This window comes from Dermacentor variabilis, chromosome 8, assembly GCF_050947875.1.
Source record: "Dermacentor variabilis isolate Ectoservices chromosome 8, ASM5094787v1, whole genome shotgun sequence".
NCBI lineage: Eukaryota > Metazoa > Arthropoda > Arachnida > Ixodida > Ixodidae > Dermacentor > Dermacentor variabilis.
In genome coordinates, this window is record NC_134575.1 from 25228751 (window position 1) to 25245556 (window position 16806).

Sequence of the window (16806 nt, forward strand, 5' to 3'; positions counted from 1 at the left end):
TACCAAGCCGACTCGTGGCAGAGGTGCAGTTCGTCATTAAGGGGCCCACATACCCAGATACCTTCACTGAGTGGAAGGGCACTGAGTGTTTTTTTTTATTCTTTTTCTGGATACATATTTAGGAAGAACTGGGTGCGGCGGCCCGTACACAGGCGCAGCCTGTACATGCATTTATATGGTACATACCGTATTTACGCTAAATCTAGGACGACCCCCAAAAGGGGATTTTCCTCGAACGTAGGCCAAACAATATAGGTAGGACAGTGTTCATGAAAGGCCTATTCGATTCGGCCAAGTTTCTCTGCACCTATTCACGGTGTGCTGCACCTAGACCCTCGATTCCCCGAGGTGCAGCAGCGCGCCCTGCACCCCCCTGCTCGATAGAACGGGGTGCAAGGCAAGGTACAGTGCACCCTTGAACCTTGCAGCGAGTGGGTGCAGCCCGGCACACCGTAACTGGCCCCCCCCCTGCACCTTTTTGTTTGTGGTGCCGTGCACCTTCTTCTGAATCGAACCTGAAAGCAGCATTTATTGAATATGAACATACCGAGCTCATCGTATGTCGCTATCTTCGTTGTCGCTGTCATCTCCTCCAGATTTGAATAACTATGGTACTATACATTGTTTACGTCATGTCGACAGAAACTTTTGTTGTGCATATTTGGTACCTTTCGTTTTATGGGTAATTCGATATTTTAAACACGTGAAAGTGCGACTACATGTTGACGTTTGTCCGCAAAGGGTTCAAGCCAGTGCTCTCAGCAGCAGCCTTGGGGCAGCCACACCCCGACCAGCCACATTGGGGGAACCTGGGGCGAGGAGGATGAGCCGCCTCCTTCAAACATGTGGACCGGTGTGCCAACCCCGTCCCAGCAAGGTGGCCCCCGCCCCCCGCCCGAGGGCCCTCCCTCGTGGGGCGGGGAGCACCACCGAGGAGGTGGCGGTGGCGGAGGAGAAAAGCACTGGAGTGGCGGGCCGCCCCCTCCCCCAGGTTCCAGTTGGGGTGGGCCCGACGACCGTGACTCACAGGGCCGTGTCTGGGGTGGTGGCCGGCCGTCGCACAGCATGGACGACGGCCCCAGTGGCGCATGGGGCGGAGGGCCCAAGGGGGCCGGGCCCCCTCCCAGTGTGGGGACCTGGTCGCCCGTGGGCGGACCCAACGGCAAGCGAGAGCCGTCTGGCTGGGAGGAACCATCACCACCGCCGTCGCGTAGGCCAGTGACCAACTATGATGACGGCACTGCCCTTTGGGGCAACCCTACGCGACAGGGCAAGGTGGGTTCTGCGGTGGGTGCTGTTACTCGTACCTCTCGTTGGAACAAACATAGATTAAAGAGAACTGAAAGCAACGTTCCTAATTGGCTGTTTTCATCAAAACACCTGTATGGGTGTGTTAGAGAACTGCTGGTTGAGTGAATGTTTGCACTCTTATCAGATTTGCTGACGCACGTCAAGGGAATGGTGTCTCTGAACGTGTGCATGCTCTGCTTTCTGAGAGCTGTGGGTTCTGCGGTGAGGGCTGCTACTCGTGCTTCTCGTTTGAACAAACATGGATTAAAGAGAACTGAAAGCAACGTTCCTAATTGGCTGTTTTCACCAAAACACCTGTGTGGGTGTGTTATAGAACTGCCGGTTGAGTGAATGGTTGCGCCGCTATCCGATTTGCTGACATATGTCAAGGGAATGGTGTCTCCGAATATGTGCATGCCCTGCTTTCCGAGAGCTGTGGGTGCTGCATGGTGGTTTTCTGCGGTGGGTGCTGTTACTCGTGCTTCTCGTTTGAACAAACATGGATTAAAGAGAACTGAAAGCAACGTTCCTAATTGGCTGCTTTCACCAAAACCCTAATTGGCTGCTTTCACCAAAACACCTGTGTGGGTGTGTTAGAGAACTGCCGGTTGAGTGAATGGTTGCACCGCTATCCGATTTGCTGACATATGTCAAGGGAATGGTGTCTCTGAACGTGTGCATGCCCTGCTTTCAGAGAGCTGTGGGTGCTGCATGGTGGTTTCTTCGGTGGTTGCTGTTACTCGTACTTCTCGTTTGAACAAACATAGATTAAATAGAACTGAAAGCAATGTTCCTAATTGGCTGTTTTCCTCAAAACACCTGTATTGGTGTGTTAGAGAACTGCTGGTTGAGTGAATGGTTTCACTGTTATCTGATTTGCCGACCCACGTCAAGGGAGTGGTGTCTCTGAAGGCGTGCATGCTCTGCTTTCTGAGCCCTGTACTCTTGGTGATCTTGCTAGCAGCTTGAGTTGATTTCTTTTGTGGTTTTGTGTTATTGAGAAAGTGTCCCATTTGGTTGTGCATTGTGGTTGATGGCATGTAGAGTGTCTTATGATGATGTCACAACAGCAAGGTAAGAGCGTCGTTACGCCTTCAGGTGTCACACTGGAAGGACATGCCTTCGGTGAAGTCTATCTGCAGTGGAGGCGGTGCTCCACCGGGCATGCTGCGGATGCCAAAGGAAGGAGTGTGGGGTGGCGGAGGCGGAGGCAATAAGGGCCCTCGGGGAGGCAACGGCGCCAACTGGGGAGACTCCAGCTGGGAGGACCATAACAAGGGCGCCTGGGGCGGTGCCCCTCCTGACCAGGCGTACTGGGCCTCCAAGCCCAAGCCTTCATGGGCCGACGGGCAAATCGACACCTCTACTTGGGGTGGGCCTGCTAAACAGGTACGCATTCCTCTGTTGTCAGTCTGCCTCGAGCTTGCCCCACAGGGGAGCCTGCGTCAGCAGGGGTTTGGTGTGGCACCACGGTGTGTGACTAACAACTGTGTTTTGTGATACCACATACCCGAGCACACGAGGGTTGCACCCTCCAGCGTCTGTGTGAGGTTTAGCCATGTTTGGGGAAAAGGGGATCCTGGGGGTTGCGCCAATGCTCTGTGCTTGGACCTTTAAGGCCCCTCGGCGGAGGCAACGTGCCCATTTGGGCACCGCTTCAACTAGACGGCACCCCCGAACTGGCCCATACGGGGAAAATCGGTACAGTCGAACCCATTTATAACATCGATTTTAACAATATACCGTATTTACTTGAATCTAGGCCAATGCCGATTCTAAGCCGACCCCCTAAAGTCCGAAGCCAACAAAAAATATATATGTTACCTCGAATGTAGGCCAAACAAACAAAGCGAGGACAGCGTTCACAAAATGCAAACAGCATTCATTGAATCTGAACGTTGTGGGAGTTCCTTCGGTCTACCGGGGCGCAGTCGTTGCTGTGCCTAAGGCTCCGGACTTACCGTATTTACTCGCATATAACCCGCACCAAAAATTGAAAAAATGTGTTTAAAAAGTGGGGGTGCGGGTAATACGCGAATATTCCGGAGAAGGGGGGCTCGGCGGGTCGGCTTCACGGCAACGCGCGGCCTGCCGTGCAGAGTCCGCATGCCCATCGACATCAACGTGTGTTGCAGTGCATATTAATATTGCACCAACCTTTTGACCACCGAAGGCCAGTATGGACTGAAAGAAGACCACGTGGAAGCGGAGACCATGGAGCATATCGTTTTGCGGTGCAGAACACTTCGTCCGGACATTGCCGAAGACGCGGCGATAGATATAGAGGGTGCCCTGGGATTTGCAGGGGAGGACGGACGTGTGGATGAGAGAATGGTAGTGGTGACAAAGAGTAGGTTGGAAGATTGGTGCAAAAGGGGCTAGGGACGAGTGAGTCTATAAAAGAGGGACAAATTACAGTTCACAATACGAACAAAATTACGGGGGAAAAAAAAGGGGGGAATCCTAGGCTAGGGGGCGCAAGCCACCACCGTTACAAAGGGCTAAGCCACTATGATCCATCCATCCAGCCAACAAGAGGCCAACGCAGGTCACAGCCAGATCCACATCCATAGTCTGTTTAGTCCCACGCCAGCCACGCGTTTCGCATGCTTTGCATACGCTTTGTTCAGACGTTGATGGGCCTTGAGTAAGGTGCCGTTTCTTGTACGCCCAGTTTGCACAGTTCGCCAGCCTTGTCTAGGCATCATGAGTGTGTCTCGGCGGCAATCATTCACGGCGAAGGAGAAACTCAGGATCGTCGCCGCTGCTGAACAAATCGGCAACAGAGCTGCTGCGAGAAAGAACGATGTCGACGAATCTTGCATTCGCGACTGGCGGAAGAAAAAAGACTCTCTCGAAGCTGCGAACAAGGACAGGCGAGCGTTTCGCGGCCCGAAGACTGGCGCGTACCCTCACCTCGAGACGCAGCTTGCAAAATTCATCGAGGAGCAGAGGAGTCGTGGCCACGCTGTGTCTACAGAGATGGCGCAGATGCAAGCCCTGAAGCTGGCCCGGGAAATGCACATTCCACGCGAGTTTCATGCGAGCCGCGGATGGCTGCAGCGCTTTATGGCCAGGCATGGATTTTCGATGCGGCGGCGAACTACCATGTGCCAGCGGCTTCCCGACGCTTACGAGGAGAAGCTGCTCAACTTTCAACGTTACGTCATCGGACTGAGGAAAGAGCGCAACTACTTGCTATCTCAGCTGGGAAATGCTGACCAAACGCCAGTATATTTCGAGATGCCTATGGACACGACCCTGGAAAAAAAGGGCGCAAAATCTGTTAGTGTGCTGACTGGCGGCAACACCAAGCTGCGCTGCACAGTGATGTTGTGTGCTTTGGCCGACGGCACCAAACTGCGCCCGTATGTAATATTCAAGCGCAAGACTCTACCGAGTACACCACTTCCCCCAGGAATTGTTGTGCGAGTGGAAGATAACTCGTGGATGAACAGTGACCTCGTCATTGACTGGATTCAAGCAATCTGGGAAAAAAGACCAGGTGCCTTGTTGGCACGCCGTTCGATGCTGGTGCTGGATTCGTTCCGAGGCCACTGCACTGACGCGGTGAAAGCTCGCCTCGCTGACAACGGCACAGACCTTGTCGTAATACCTGGCGGCATGACTTCCATGCTCCAACCACTCGACGTGTGCATCAATAAGCCTTTCAAGGCTCACGTGAAGCGGCTATATGCCCAGTGGATGGCCGATGGCCTTTACGCCCTTACGCCGACGGGACGCGTGCGAAGGCCAGATATTGCACTGCTGTGCCAGTGGATCGTAGATGCATGGGGGATGATCCCGGCCGACATGGTACGCAAGAGTTTCAAGAAGTGTGCCATAAGCAACAGCCTAGATGGTACCGAAGATGATTACGTCTTTGAGAGCGGCGATGAAGCCTCAGACGGCAGCAGTGAGAGTGGCGACGATTGACAATTGAACGACAGCACTGACAACGTTGCGGCAGTCGTTTTCAAATATATTTGTTTTGAAAACTAAAATGGTGACTGTTTGCTCAGTTGTAACTTCCTAGTCCTCATTTTTTCAGGTAAGTGTGCGGGTTATACGCGAGGATATTTTTTTTTATTTCATGGGGTTCAAAGTTAGGGGTGCGGGTTATATGCAAGGGCGGGTTATACGTGAGTAAATACGGTATTCGCCATTGCGAGGAAAACCCCTCCCAAATGCCTGCCCCTCGACCGCGCGCCGTTTTCCCCGGGCGCCGCGATCGCGTCCCGCGACGTCATGCTACGCGGCCCTGCGATTGGGTCGTGGGGGCGTGGCGTAGGGAAGAAGCCCCGACTGGGGACGATCGCCGTGCGCGGGGGAGTCGTGCTGCGAGAGGGACGAGCGCCGGTCACGAGAGGCAAGCTGCAAGGTACGTGAGCAACCAGCTATTTGTGTCCCCAACGCCCCGGCCTGGGGACGTTCACGTGCTTTGTCAGCTTGCGTATGTGTGGCTTGCTGAGTGGCTCTGCGTTCCGCCCTTGCGGTAGTCGCAGGTGCTCAGTGCGTCACATTTTGCGTGTTCGAACCGTCGCAGACCATTGTCGGTGACTGGAAGCGCTAGGTAGCGTTTGCGAACGCATTTCGGCCCGCGCGCGCAAACCATTGTTCGACGCGGCGTGTAACCCGCCTTCCTCGCCATCGGGAACCGCGGGCGCCGAGTGTACTCCGTGTGTTTTGTTTGGGTGCAGTCTGGTACATGTTGGCCATTTGTGATCAATAAACGCCTTAACTGTCCTGGACACCTTGTGTTCCTGGGAGAGCGCCCATGCGTACGGCCAGAGCCGGCCAGGTCTTTCGGCTCGGTGCTCGAACCTGCGGTGGGTCTGTCGCCGTGCGCCGTCGTGCCGCGTCGTGAGGCTCCACTTCTCGGGAGCCACTTGGCGACGCCGTGCGCGGAGACGTACACTGAGCCCACAACGTGCAGAGCTCATTCAACGTCGTCGTCGCTGCTAGACTCGTCCCTGTGTTCCTTGTCACTGTCCCCTTCAAACAGTGCACTATCTTCGGTACCGTCAAGCTTATTGGATTTGCTGCACTTTTTAAAGGCGCGCACGATTAAAGTACCTGGGATGTCGTCCCACACTGCAGCTACCCAGCTCGCCAGCTGCGATAGCGATGCACGTTTGATGCGGCCTGTTGCCGTTAGCATGTGGTCTTCGTCAGTCAACCAGTCCGTGTAATATTTCCGCAGACGATCCTTGAAAGGTTTGTTGATGCAGACATCAAGTGGCTGCAGCTGGCCCGTCATGCCGCCCGGTATGACAGCGAGGTCCGTGTTCGCTTGGGCGAGCGCAGCCTTCACGTTGTCGGTCAAGTGCCCATGGTAAGAGCCGACAACAAGGAGCGAGTTCTTTGTTGAAAGGGCTCCTGGACGCCGTCGCAACATAATCTTAACCCACTCTTCCACCATCGCACCCGTCATCCACCCGTTCTCATTTGCCCGCACAATGACATTTCTTGGGAAAGTTTCTCGATCGAGCAGGCAGTGTCTTCCTTTTAAATATCACATAAGGAGAGAGTTTATGTCCGTCAGCTGTGCACCAGAGCATCACAGTTGTGCGCTGCTTCTCGTAGCCCGCAGAGTGCACCATCACCTCCTTGGCACTCTTTTCGTTCACGTTGTACGCCACTGGCGTATCAAAATACACAGCCGTCTGGTCGGGCTTGCCGATTTGCCCAAGGTTATATCCTGCCGCTACTCTCATTTGCAGCAGGTAGCGCTGAAAAGCTATCAGCTTTTCTTCGAAATCGCTTGGCAGCTTCTGGGAGATGGAACTGGACGTTGGATGCTGAAGCCGAAGCGCTTCATGTATTTCTGAAGCCAGCCCCAGCTGGCTTTGAAATCCTTTGGCGTTAGGCCTCGCTCCCTCGAAAGTTTCCTAGCTTTCGCTTGGAGTACTTCTGTTGTCACTGGAAGCTCTCTGCGTCCGAACAAAGTCGGCCAAAACTGTCTCCACTTCGTGGTGACGGCCTTTCTTTGGTCTGCTAAATGCCATCCTCGTTGCGGCGCACGCAAAAAGCTGCTGCTGTCGTCCCTTCCAGCGACAGACGTTTTTCTTGTCGACGTCGAAGTCCCGCCCGGCTTGAAGGTTCGACGATGCCTCTGTGGCTATCACAACTTTTCGCCTGAAAGCGGCACTGTAGTGGCATCTCCTGCTTGGTGCCATCGCGATAACACCACGCCGTGCACCGATACGGTAGACATGACACAGCTCAAAATGGCCACCTCGCTTGTGTACGGTTGGCTACTGGCACGGCTAGTAGCGGCTGCAAAACTGACTTTCCTAGATGGCGCTAGCTATGCACCATATTTAGCAGTTTCAATGAAAAACTGGCACGTTTTTTTACAATCCTCGAATCTAAGCCAACCCCAAGTTTGGAATATGATTATTTGAAAAAAAAACTATCGGCCTAGATTCGAATAAATACAGGATTAGCAGGGCGGCTACCAACCGGGAAAACTGGGAATTCTCAGGGATATTGAATAGTCTGGAAATACTCAGGGAAAACTCTGGGAATTTGTGTTTCTATCAGGGGAAATTAGCGGTAATATTACGGAAAGGGGGCAGAAGTCGCGGTAATGCTGCCTCGTGTAACAGAGAGAGGGATCGTAAGGAATCATCTTTTGACGCCATGTCGTCGGTTGGAGGAGTTTACAGTAAGTGGCCGACTTTCCGGACGCCCGATGGCGCCACTGCACCATCACGTACCCCATAGAGTCAATGTCTAAGAACGTCTGAAATTTCGCACGCAAGAGCCCTTCGCCGTCCGGAAGAACGCAGGCACAAAGAAGTGCTTCTTTGCCGATTGAGGATAGGGCACACCTATGCCACTCACTCTCACCTACTCACTGCAAGTGATCCTCCAACATGTAGTAGATGGGGCAATAGTCTCGCAGTTAACCACGTTCTTATTCAGTGCCCTGAAATAGAAAGAGAGAGGAAAAAGTAATTCCATGTATCGAGGGCACGTACCCCTCCACCGAGCATTTTTTCTTGGCAGTAAGCCTCTTTTCTAATTTTTCTTACAGAAACAGACACCTTAAAGATAATTTGACCAGGTTATTTGTAGCACTACCTTCCCTTTGGAGGTTGCAGCTGCAATGCAAGCATATCTGTGGAGCATGTATGTGCCTCTGGGCCTTTATAACCGAGGGCTCTGTTGAGGCACTAGTGCTACTGTATCCCATATGCCTCGCTTAGTCAAAGCTGCAAAGATTTTACGATCATAGCACACATCACTAATCATTGCCATTGTTATAGTATGCTTATACTAGACTATTTGTACAGAATATACAGACCTATTTTGGACCCCTTTACAGCCATGTTTCATTCTTTGTTGCCATCATTCTTACATCTTATGTTTGGCGCTCTTTGGCCAGAGTTGGCCCTTGCGCCATTAAAATCCATTACTCAATCAATCTGCCTTGAGCTTGACTGTTTTCCCGATGCCATGGTAGCACTCCTGATGTTGATCGGGCGCTCACTAGTGGAATAGCTAGCTGCATTGCAATGGGGGGCAATAAAATGGGGTCCAGTAGGTAGTATCATTTACAGAAGGCCACAGGGCTGAAGCCGAACTGTGTGCTACCTGTTGTGCCCCGCTAGGGAAGGGGAAAGGGGAGCAAAAGAGACAGTTGAATGTGGAGAATATTGGTGCGCCGATTCTGACAGCAGCAGCTTATCATCAGGATTGGCCAGGTGCTTATGGCAGTTTAGGAACAAGATGGAGCAAACCGAGTCCTTATGTTGCGGATTTTAGGAGGTGATCATCATTCTGCACGATTTTAAAGGAACTTTTTCGGGCTGGCTGGGCCAGTTCTGAACTGCACGGTTCTGTGCCGTGTGTGACAGTGACATTGACTCACCATGTGCTGGATTGTGTTGATCATTGGTGCTGTTTGTTCTTGTCTTGACAGGGTGGCAAGCCTCTGACCAAGGACCTCATCTATGCCAGTAAGCAGTTCCGTATCCTAACCGATATGGGATTCAAGAAGGAAGACGTAGAGAACGCTCTGCGCATCAACCAAATGAACATCGAGGACACCCTAAGTACGTACCTTGTTGTTCTTGCTGGATTGCACGCAAAAATCAAGGGGACAAGCTGCCAAACAATAAAACCCTGCTGTACGCTAATTTTGTCCCCTTGACATATCAACTTGACAACTTCGCCTCTTAGACTTTGCAATTTGTCCAGTTGAGTCTCCAGAAACCAACATTGCTTTTTGACAAATAAGCTTTGCAAAGGGGTCGGTTATGTGGCAGAATGGCTTCCTTATAATGCAGTGGAACCTCGCTGATATGTTCCTGTTACATACATTTTCCCGGCGCCAGTGTTCTCCATAGAGAACAGAGAAAATAACCCAATACAGTCATGCTCATCTTTTACCGGTTCGTATGTTCCTGGAAAACACAATTTTTCAGCACCAAAGTTCAGTACGTCATCAAACCGCGATCGTATGATGCATTTTCCGGCTGCTAGATATTATGTAAACAAGATCGAGAACAGTATATACCTGCCTGCCGCGGCAGCTTCACCGCAATACTTGCCCGCCATGAAAACACGGGCGCGCACTCAGCTGCTCATTTCGATACCAGCTTATCACCCGCCGTGGTTGCTCACGGGCTATGGTGTTAGGCTGCCAAACACGAGGTCAGAGTCGAAACCCGGCCACAGCGGCAGCATTGAGATGGGGACCCGTGTACTTTGATTGACGTGCACGTCAAAGAACTCCAGGTGGTCCAAATTTTCAGAGTCCCCCAATACGGTGTGCCTCATCAGGTCGTGGTTCTGGCACCTAAAACCCCATAATTTAATTTTTTTAATTACCAGCAAATCTTCTCCAGGCTCGTTGCACGCGGCATTCACAGCTGTCAACGCCAATCCTATTGTGATAAGCGTCTTCGCCCATCTGTTTCACAGTGCGTGGTGCGGTCGGAAGGGTAGCACACACTATTGATTGGAAATAACTGAAACGTGCCACTGTTCCCTGCTGCAGACTACGATCGTATACGTTTTCTGGCCGCTAGAGCCCATGCGAACAAGAAAAGGCGCGAGGCGCTTGAAGATGACGGCGTGCAGACTTCCTTATTCCGGCATTCCGGTACCGGCAAATGTCCGATTAGCATCTTCACCTATCCATTATACAGCGCTTGGTCCGTAGTGCCACTGGTGCGGTACTGCATGCTTTTATAGCCAATAATCCAAACCCGCCGCCGTTCCCTGCTGCAGGTGCCACGGTGTGGACTTCCCCCAGCTCGACGCCGTGGGTGTCTCGTGCTGCAACGATCCGCGCGACGCTTCGCGTTACATAGGTGTCAACGATAGTTGAGCCTGACAAATTTTTTTAGTTACTGCGGATCGTACATTTTCGCAATTAGTACGTTTTCCCTCGCAGTGTTTTCCAGAACATATGAATGAGGTTCTACTGTACATGATATTTCGTGTCTCGTTTGGTTGCAGCCACTTTTTATCTAGTGCATGTACAGTAAAAGCTCGTTAATTCGAAATCGCTTAATTCGAACCGCCGGTTAATTTGAACTGATGCCCGGGTCCCTGCAAAGCCCTATGTATATCAATGGGCCGGAACGCCCGATAATTCGAACGTACCGGTACTCACGTCGGTTAATTCGAACTAGGAGCCGGCAGCCGACATTGCTTCTCGTAAATAGAAGTCGCCTCGTAACGAGTACAATGCATTGAATTTTTTTTTTTTTTTAATATGCACAGCGACGAGAATAAATAAGCCAGCGCGCATTTTTGCACGCACGAGGCGAGCCGCCAATTTCCTTGCTGGAAGTCTCCGGCGTTGTTGTTGTTGCGACTGAGGGAAGGATGAAAAGGAAAGTGCACGGGCCTGCCGATTGGCTCAGGCCGAGCCATCACCGCTGCCGCGTGCAGATAGAGGAGAGTTCAAAGATAAGAGGAAAGAAAGAAAAGAAAAGACGCGCGTCGCAACAACCGCGTACGCCGCAGTGGACGCTGGCAGAAAAAACAGATAAGCGGCCGAAGCCACGCTCGCTCATCGCTCGCTGCACACCACTCTCCGGCGCATGCCGTAGCAGGTTTTCTCTGACGCGCGGGCGCCGCCGCCGCCGATGCTCCGGAGCAAGCTGTTTCTTCTCGTATGCATGGAAAGCGGGAAGCCGTATGATGTCAACCTGCTCGGAGCTTGCCACATGCTGGCAACATCGTGGAACGCCGTCAAGGCAGACACTATCGCTAACTGTTTCCGCAAGTGTGGCTTCAGTGAAACCACAGAAGCCTGCTGCACAGCCGACTTTGATGTTCAAGTGGATCAAGATGATGGCTCCATCGTGCTGGACCCTGCCTACGCTGTTTTATCGGAGGGTGTGGACTTCGAGAGCTTTGTCGACGTAGACAACGGCGTGGAGACAACGGGGCCTTTAACTGACGCCGAGATTATCGAGGCTGCGTCCACTCAGCAGCACGACTCACGCGCGGCGAGCACACCTGACAGCGACGACGAGTCCGACAAAGAGGACGATCCGTTGCCTCCTCCAAGCGCATGTGAAGCAGCATCGGGACTCGATCTGGCTGCGCGCTATTTCTCCACCGATGAGAATTCGGATGCTGCGCTGGAGATGTTGGGCAAGTTGCAGACAATGCTTCTCGAGTCGCGGCGAAGAAAGCGCAAACAAATGCAAATCACCGATTATTTTTCATGTTAATATGCTTCGATCATTATTCTTTTGTTAATAAACATGTTTTTGAAGCATAAATAGTGTCATATTTCATCATTAAGCCTGACGCTCACGTGGGTACATTTATCATTAGTTCCAGGCGCATAAAAGGCGCCGACCTCAAAGAGTAGTAGTGCGTATTCCTCGATGACGATCCCAGATATGGCTATTTTGGCTTCGGCCCTAGCAGCCAAATGCAATGGCCATCTTCTTTTTTTGGCCGCCCACTCGTTAATTCAAACTCCGCTTAATTCGAACAATTTTTCAGTCCCCCACGAGTTCGAATTAACGAGCTTTTACTGTAATTGGAGCTGGTGATTCAGTTCATTTGATGTAAAAATGCAACATTACTGACTGCAAAGGGAACAAATATTTACATACAGTCAAACCTCGATACAGTCGCCGACCGTTTATTCGGACCTAACGGGGACTGCGGACATGTCCGAATAAACAGGTGTCCGAAAAAGCAGATTAAGAAAAAAAAATGAAATCCTTTATTTCCACGCACTTATTCTATTCGGGCTCGGCAGTAGGCTTGAAGAAATCGTGAGTGCGCCGTTGCACGCTGTTCCGTTTACGCGCAATCAGATAAGCCTGAATCTCGGAGAGGGTCGTACGGTCACTATAGGCGGCTGAAGGCACAGTCACTGCTTGTGCACGCTCCGCATGCGACGGCAGCGTAGCACATGGTGCGTCATCTTCCGACTCCGAGTCGTCGTCCGGCGGAGCAGCAGAAACCTGACGAATGATCTCGCCGTCGTCGAGTTCTGCGCATGTCAGTACAGCAGTGTCAGCACCGGTGAAACTGTCAAATGAGACTGTGTCTGGAATCGCAATGCAACCTCTGCGCAGGTCTCGGCAGAACATTTTCCGCGTCATTAGGGAGCACATCGGAAGGCGACAAATCTTAGGCCTCCCGGCACCCGCTTGCCGGCATTCCCCAGCGCAGTCTGCCCGGGCACTGTCAGCGCCATTAGACACTTGACGCGATGTTTCCGTACTCCGCGTTGGATCACCGAAACCTCGACACAGCACACAACGCAAACACCACCGTGCCGACACCAGTCGCACAAACGAAAAATGTGCTGCGTGCTGCTCGCAGCGTCGTGCGCGAAAGCACGCGAAAGAAACAAATCAGCTGCTGGATTGTCTTGACATGGCTTACTAAGCTGAAACCGGAACTGCTGTACGACCACTTTATCGAACCAGGCAGAAACGATGATGATGAGCGGGGATTTCCAGTAGCGCCACTTCGTGGGGCAGCAAGGAGGCTCCGTTCAAAACAAAAATGGCGTTCAGCAAGTCGAAGTATGCGCCGGTCAGAGTCGGTGCATGATGCCCTGGATCGAGTTGGCTCAAGGAGTGTCCGAAAAATCAGACGAGGGGTTGCAAGGTGTCCGAACTTTCGGCGGTTGTTATACATTATGGTCTATGGGGAGAATGGCGGTGCCGCGAAGCTGACCGAATAATCGGGCATGTCCGAATTTTCGGAGTCCGGAAAATCGGTCGGCGACTGTCGGAAAATCGGTCGGCGACTGTATATTGAACACAGATGTCTATGTCACCTGGAAAATCGCCTGCATTCTGAATTTTTTTATTTCGAACGGGGGTCGGACGTAAAATGGATATATCGAACTCCGCCACCCCAGACCATGTGCACTCTGTTGACAGGAGGTGAGCTTTCCTGCAACACCTTCGGAGATGGCGGTGGCGTGATGGGCGTTCCCGACTGCTGCGCACTATTGGCCTCGAGCTCCACCACTGGAAAAGCTGGCGCCACCGTCGGCGTGACGTGCTAGGAGGGATCACGTGGACATAGCGGCCGCGTCGGCTGCTTCGGGCGCGCTGAAGCGAGCTGAAAACGAGAGTTTAAATTCCCTCATGCGCTGCGGTCCTCATTCAGTGGCGAGATTTTCCTGCTTCGAGGGTCTCCTTTACAACGCTTGAAAGCACTACAATAGGTAGTGGCTGCCTTTGAAGGCGCACAACATGGTAGGCTACTGCTCGGTGCCGCAATGCCGGACGCACGCAACGGAGCACGGTGTCAGCCATAGGTGTCAGCCTTATTTACACGTAGCCGCAGGACAAGAAGCTGTGTGAAGCTTGGCTCGCGAAACATAAAACCGGCAAACAGTCATCGGCTACAACTCGGGTATGCAGCAAGCACAGACGCGAGGAAGATTTCTGCTACGGCGCCCGGTCTGCGATGTTCTGAAAACGCTCACTGAGACGCTCGCCCGAGTCCGCTGCCCGACTAATGTCATGACGGTTTGGTCTGTGAACCTGTCGATGCTATAGAAACTGGCAAGTTCAGTGGAGTGGAAAGGCAGCGGTAAGAAGCACATTTAAAAAAAGCATGCATATTGTCATATTTGTGTTATGAATTAATGCACTGGATTACAAAAAAAGGAGCAGCGGGGAATTGCACGCTGAGAACACCGATAAACATACAGTGCGACGCAACTCGAGAAATAGTATTGAAAGGTCAAAGAATTTAGAAGAAAAAAAAGATTGAATCGTCACGACGGCACATCACAGTCCCCGTAGGCGTCGAAGTCTCTACGATGAAATTATTTTTGAACAGCTCTGATAGCGCCCACGCAACAATGGTTGCTTGTATACTGTCAAATGCTCATATTCTGCGGCCTAAAGCTCATGGCACGGTGCGAAAACGCGCGCGCGGAGAAAGCGAAACAGTGCGCGGACAAGCATGCAGACGCGCAGTCGGTCGCTGCGAATCTGCGCGATCGCTTCATTGAGGCTTCATTCTATTACGGTCCATTTAGTTATACAAACACTATAAGAACATATTGCAGATAGTTTGCTCTGAGCGTTTACCTACCTTTCACGCAAGCCGGTTCGGGAGACTCCATCGCGGCGACCGCGCGCAGTGGCGTTCACTGTACGTATTCGGTAAAGAGATAGCGTCTGTAAACGATTGTGTGCTTTCAGTTTGCCCAAGATTATTATTTAGACAGTAAGAAACTTCTCTCGTTTCGAAAGTACTTACAGAAATGTCCGGGAGAGCTCGCGCGTGGTGTTTTCAGTGAGCGCTGACAGCAAAACCTATGAGGAGCGCGCCACGTGATCCCTCATACTACGCCAGCGAGGCGCTTCCGATAGATGGCGACTCCGTAACTCCTCGCCGCCAATAGCTGCACACATTGATCACGTCGAGGCCGCCATTTGAACATAGCGGCGTACACACGCGGCGGCTTGGATAGTTCCACAGCGTCAACAACGCATTGCATTTGATGCGCTGACGCCTCGGTGTGGCGCTGTGCAGCTGCCGTGCCTCGCGAGAAGTGGCGGTTTGCATCTGCAAAGACGCGTGACAGCGTGCGCTCACTGGGCTCGCTGATAGACGCCTTGTTATTGACGGTGTTCCAAAAAGCTTCAATTGACGGACGCGGAGATCGCAGCAGAAGTAGCGGCCAAAGAAAGACGCTGCCGAGGTTGATTCCATAAGCTGTGATGTTGCCACACTCGCGACTTCAACTTCGCGTGGCTGGCAAAGTCGGTGCGGCTTACGCTAATTGCGTGCGGCGTAATTCACTGCGCGCTCCCGACTGATGAAGTTGGTGCGGCCTTAGGCCAGTTGCGCTCACTGCTACCAAACGTGCTCCAAACAATAATCCCCACCATGCCCTTGGTTCATTGATTTTAAGAAGTTTCTGATGCGCTTTTCTACGTGATTTTATATATAGAATTCTCGCTATATCGAACTATTTCGTGATCACCGCACTGTTCGATATATCGAGGTTTGACTGTACTCTAATTATGACAACTCGCTAGAAAACACTCCAATGTCGCATCCTACTTCCCTGTCCTTCTTTTTGCAATCGAGTGTCCAGTGCTTTGGAATAAAGTTTTGTAAGTTTGATGCATTTATAAACAGTCTTATCATAATCCATGCCTGAAGGGTGATATTGAAAGTATAATATACCTGGCTAGTGCAAAGTTCATAATTAGCATGTTGTTTGCTGTTGTGCTTGCAGTCGACTTGAGGACAATGGCCACCAGGGGAAATGGCAGTCAGGACTCGGGCCTTTTGGATGGCTCGGACTGTGGCTTCCCCGTCGGGGGTCGTCCCAAGATGCGCCCAGATGACGACTCCCATGGCCCACTGGGGGAGCCGCCCTTTCCGGGCTTCCACGCTGCCGGCGGCTTCCAAGGGCTGCCGGTGTTTGGTGCTGGCTACGGTGGTGGGCAGGGCTTCAAGCCTCCACAGGTCAAGGTACGGACCGTACGTTCATAGCCGCTTTGGTCGTTGTGCGCTGGTGCGGCTCTGATCAGTGCAGAAGGGGCTAGCTGGCATTCGATATACGGTTGCGGAGGAAAGGTCTTGTTATAGTAGTGGTAATCACAGCTGGCTGAGGGGATGTGTGGGCTTTAGAATTATTTTTTGTAATGTTTGAGCTATAATCGTGAAAATTTATCGGTTTATGTAGTTTTATGTTGAGCTTACTTTGAGGCATGTCATACCATTCTTTGTTGACACAAACATGTTGGTAAAAACGTTCAGTCATGTTTCTGAATAATATCGTTGCCATTATAACCTACGCTAATCAAGGATTGCCATAAGACTAGTTTTGTCATTTTAGCTTGTCCAGGACAAAAGTTGTAAGCATTTGAAGTTTATGTTTGCAATGCAGGCATAATAGCATAGATCAAAATTGTCAGTTGTTTTAATTTTCTGGGGTCTCGTGGCTTTATACTTCATTATTTGTTAGTCTTGCCAAACACTAAGGTTCCACATGAAAGAAGAATAATAAAAATTGCACTTCTGGAAGCTGAGAAA

At 51.6% G+C, this 16806-nt stretch overlaps 1 protein-coding gene across 5 annotated transcripts in view; it reads left to right on the forward strand.

The window, feature by feature from the left end:
• Positions 1-16806, forward strand: part of gw (trinucleotide repeat containing adaptor protein gawky) — a 54512-nt gene that overhangs the window by 17474 nt on the left and 20232 nt on the right. For 3 of the 5 annotated variants that reach the window (XM_075701469.1, XM_075701472.1, XM_075701470.1), the window contains 4 exons: positions 742-1287; positions 2389-2679; positions 9221-9353; positions 16004-16242. In XM_075701469.1, the coding sequence (XP_075557584.1) occupies positions 742-1287; positions 2389-2679; positions 9221-9353; positions 16004-16242 (1209 nt within the window). The remainder of the gene's footprint in view (positions 1-741; positions 1288-2388; positions 2680-9220; positions 9354-16003; positions 16243-16806) is intronic. The other 2 variants (XM_075701471.1, XM_075701473.1) reach the window with 2 other exon arrangements.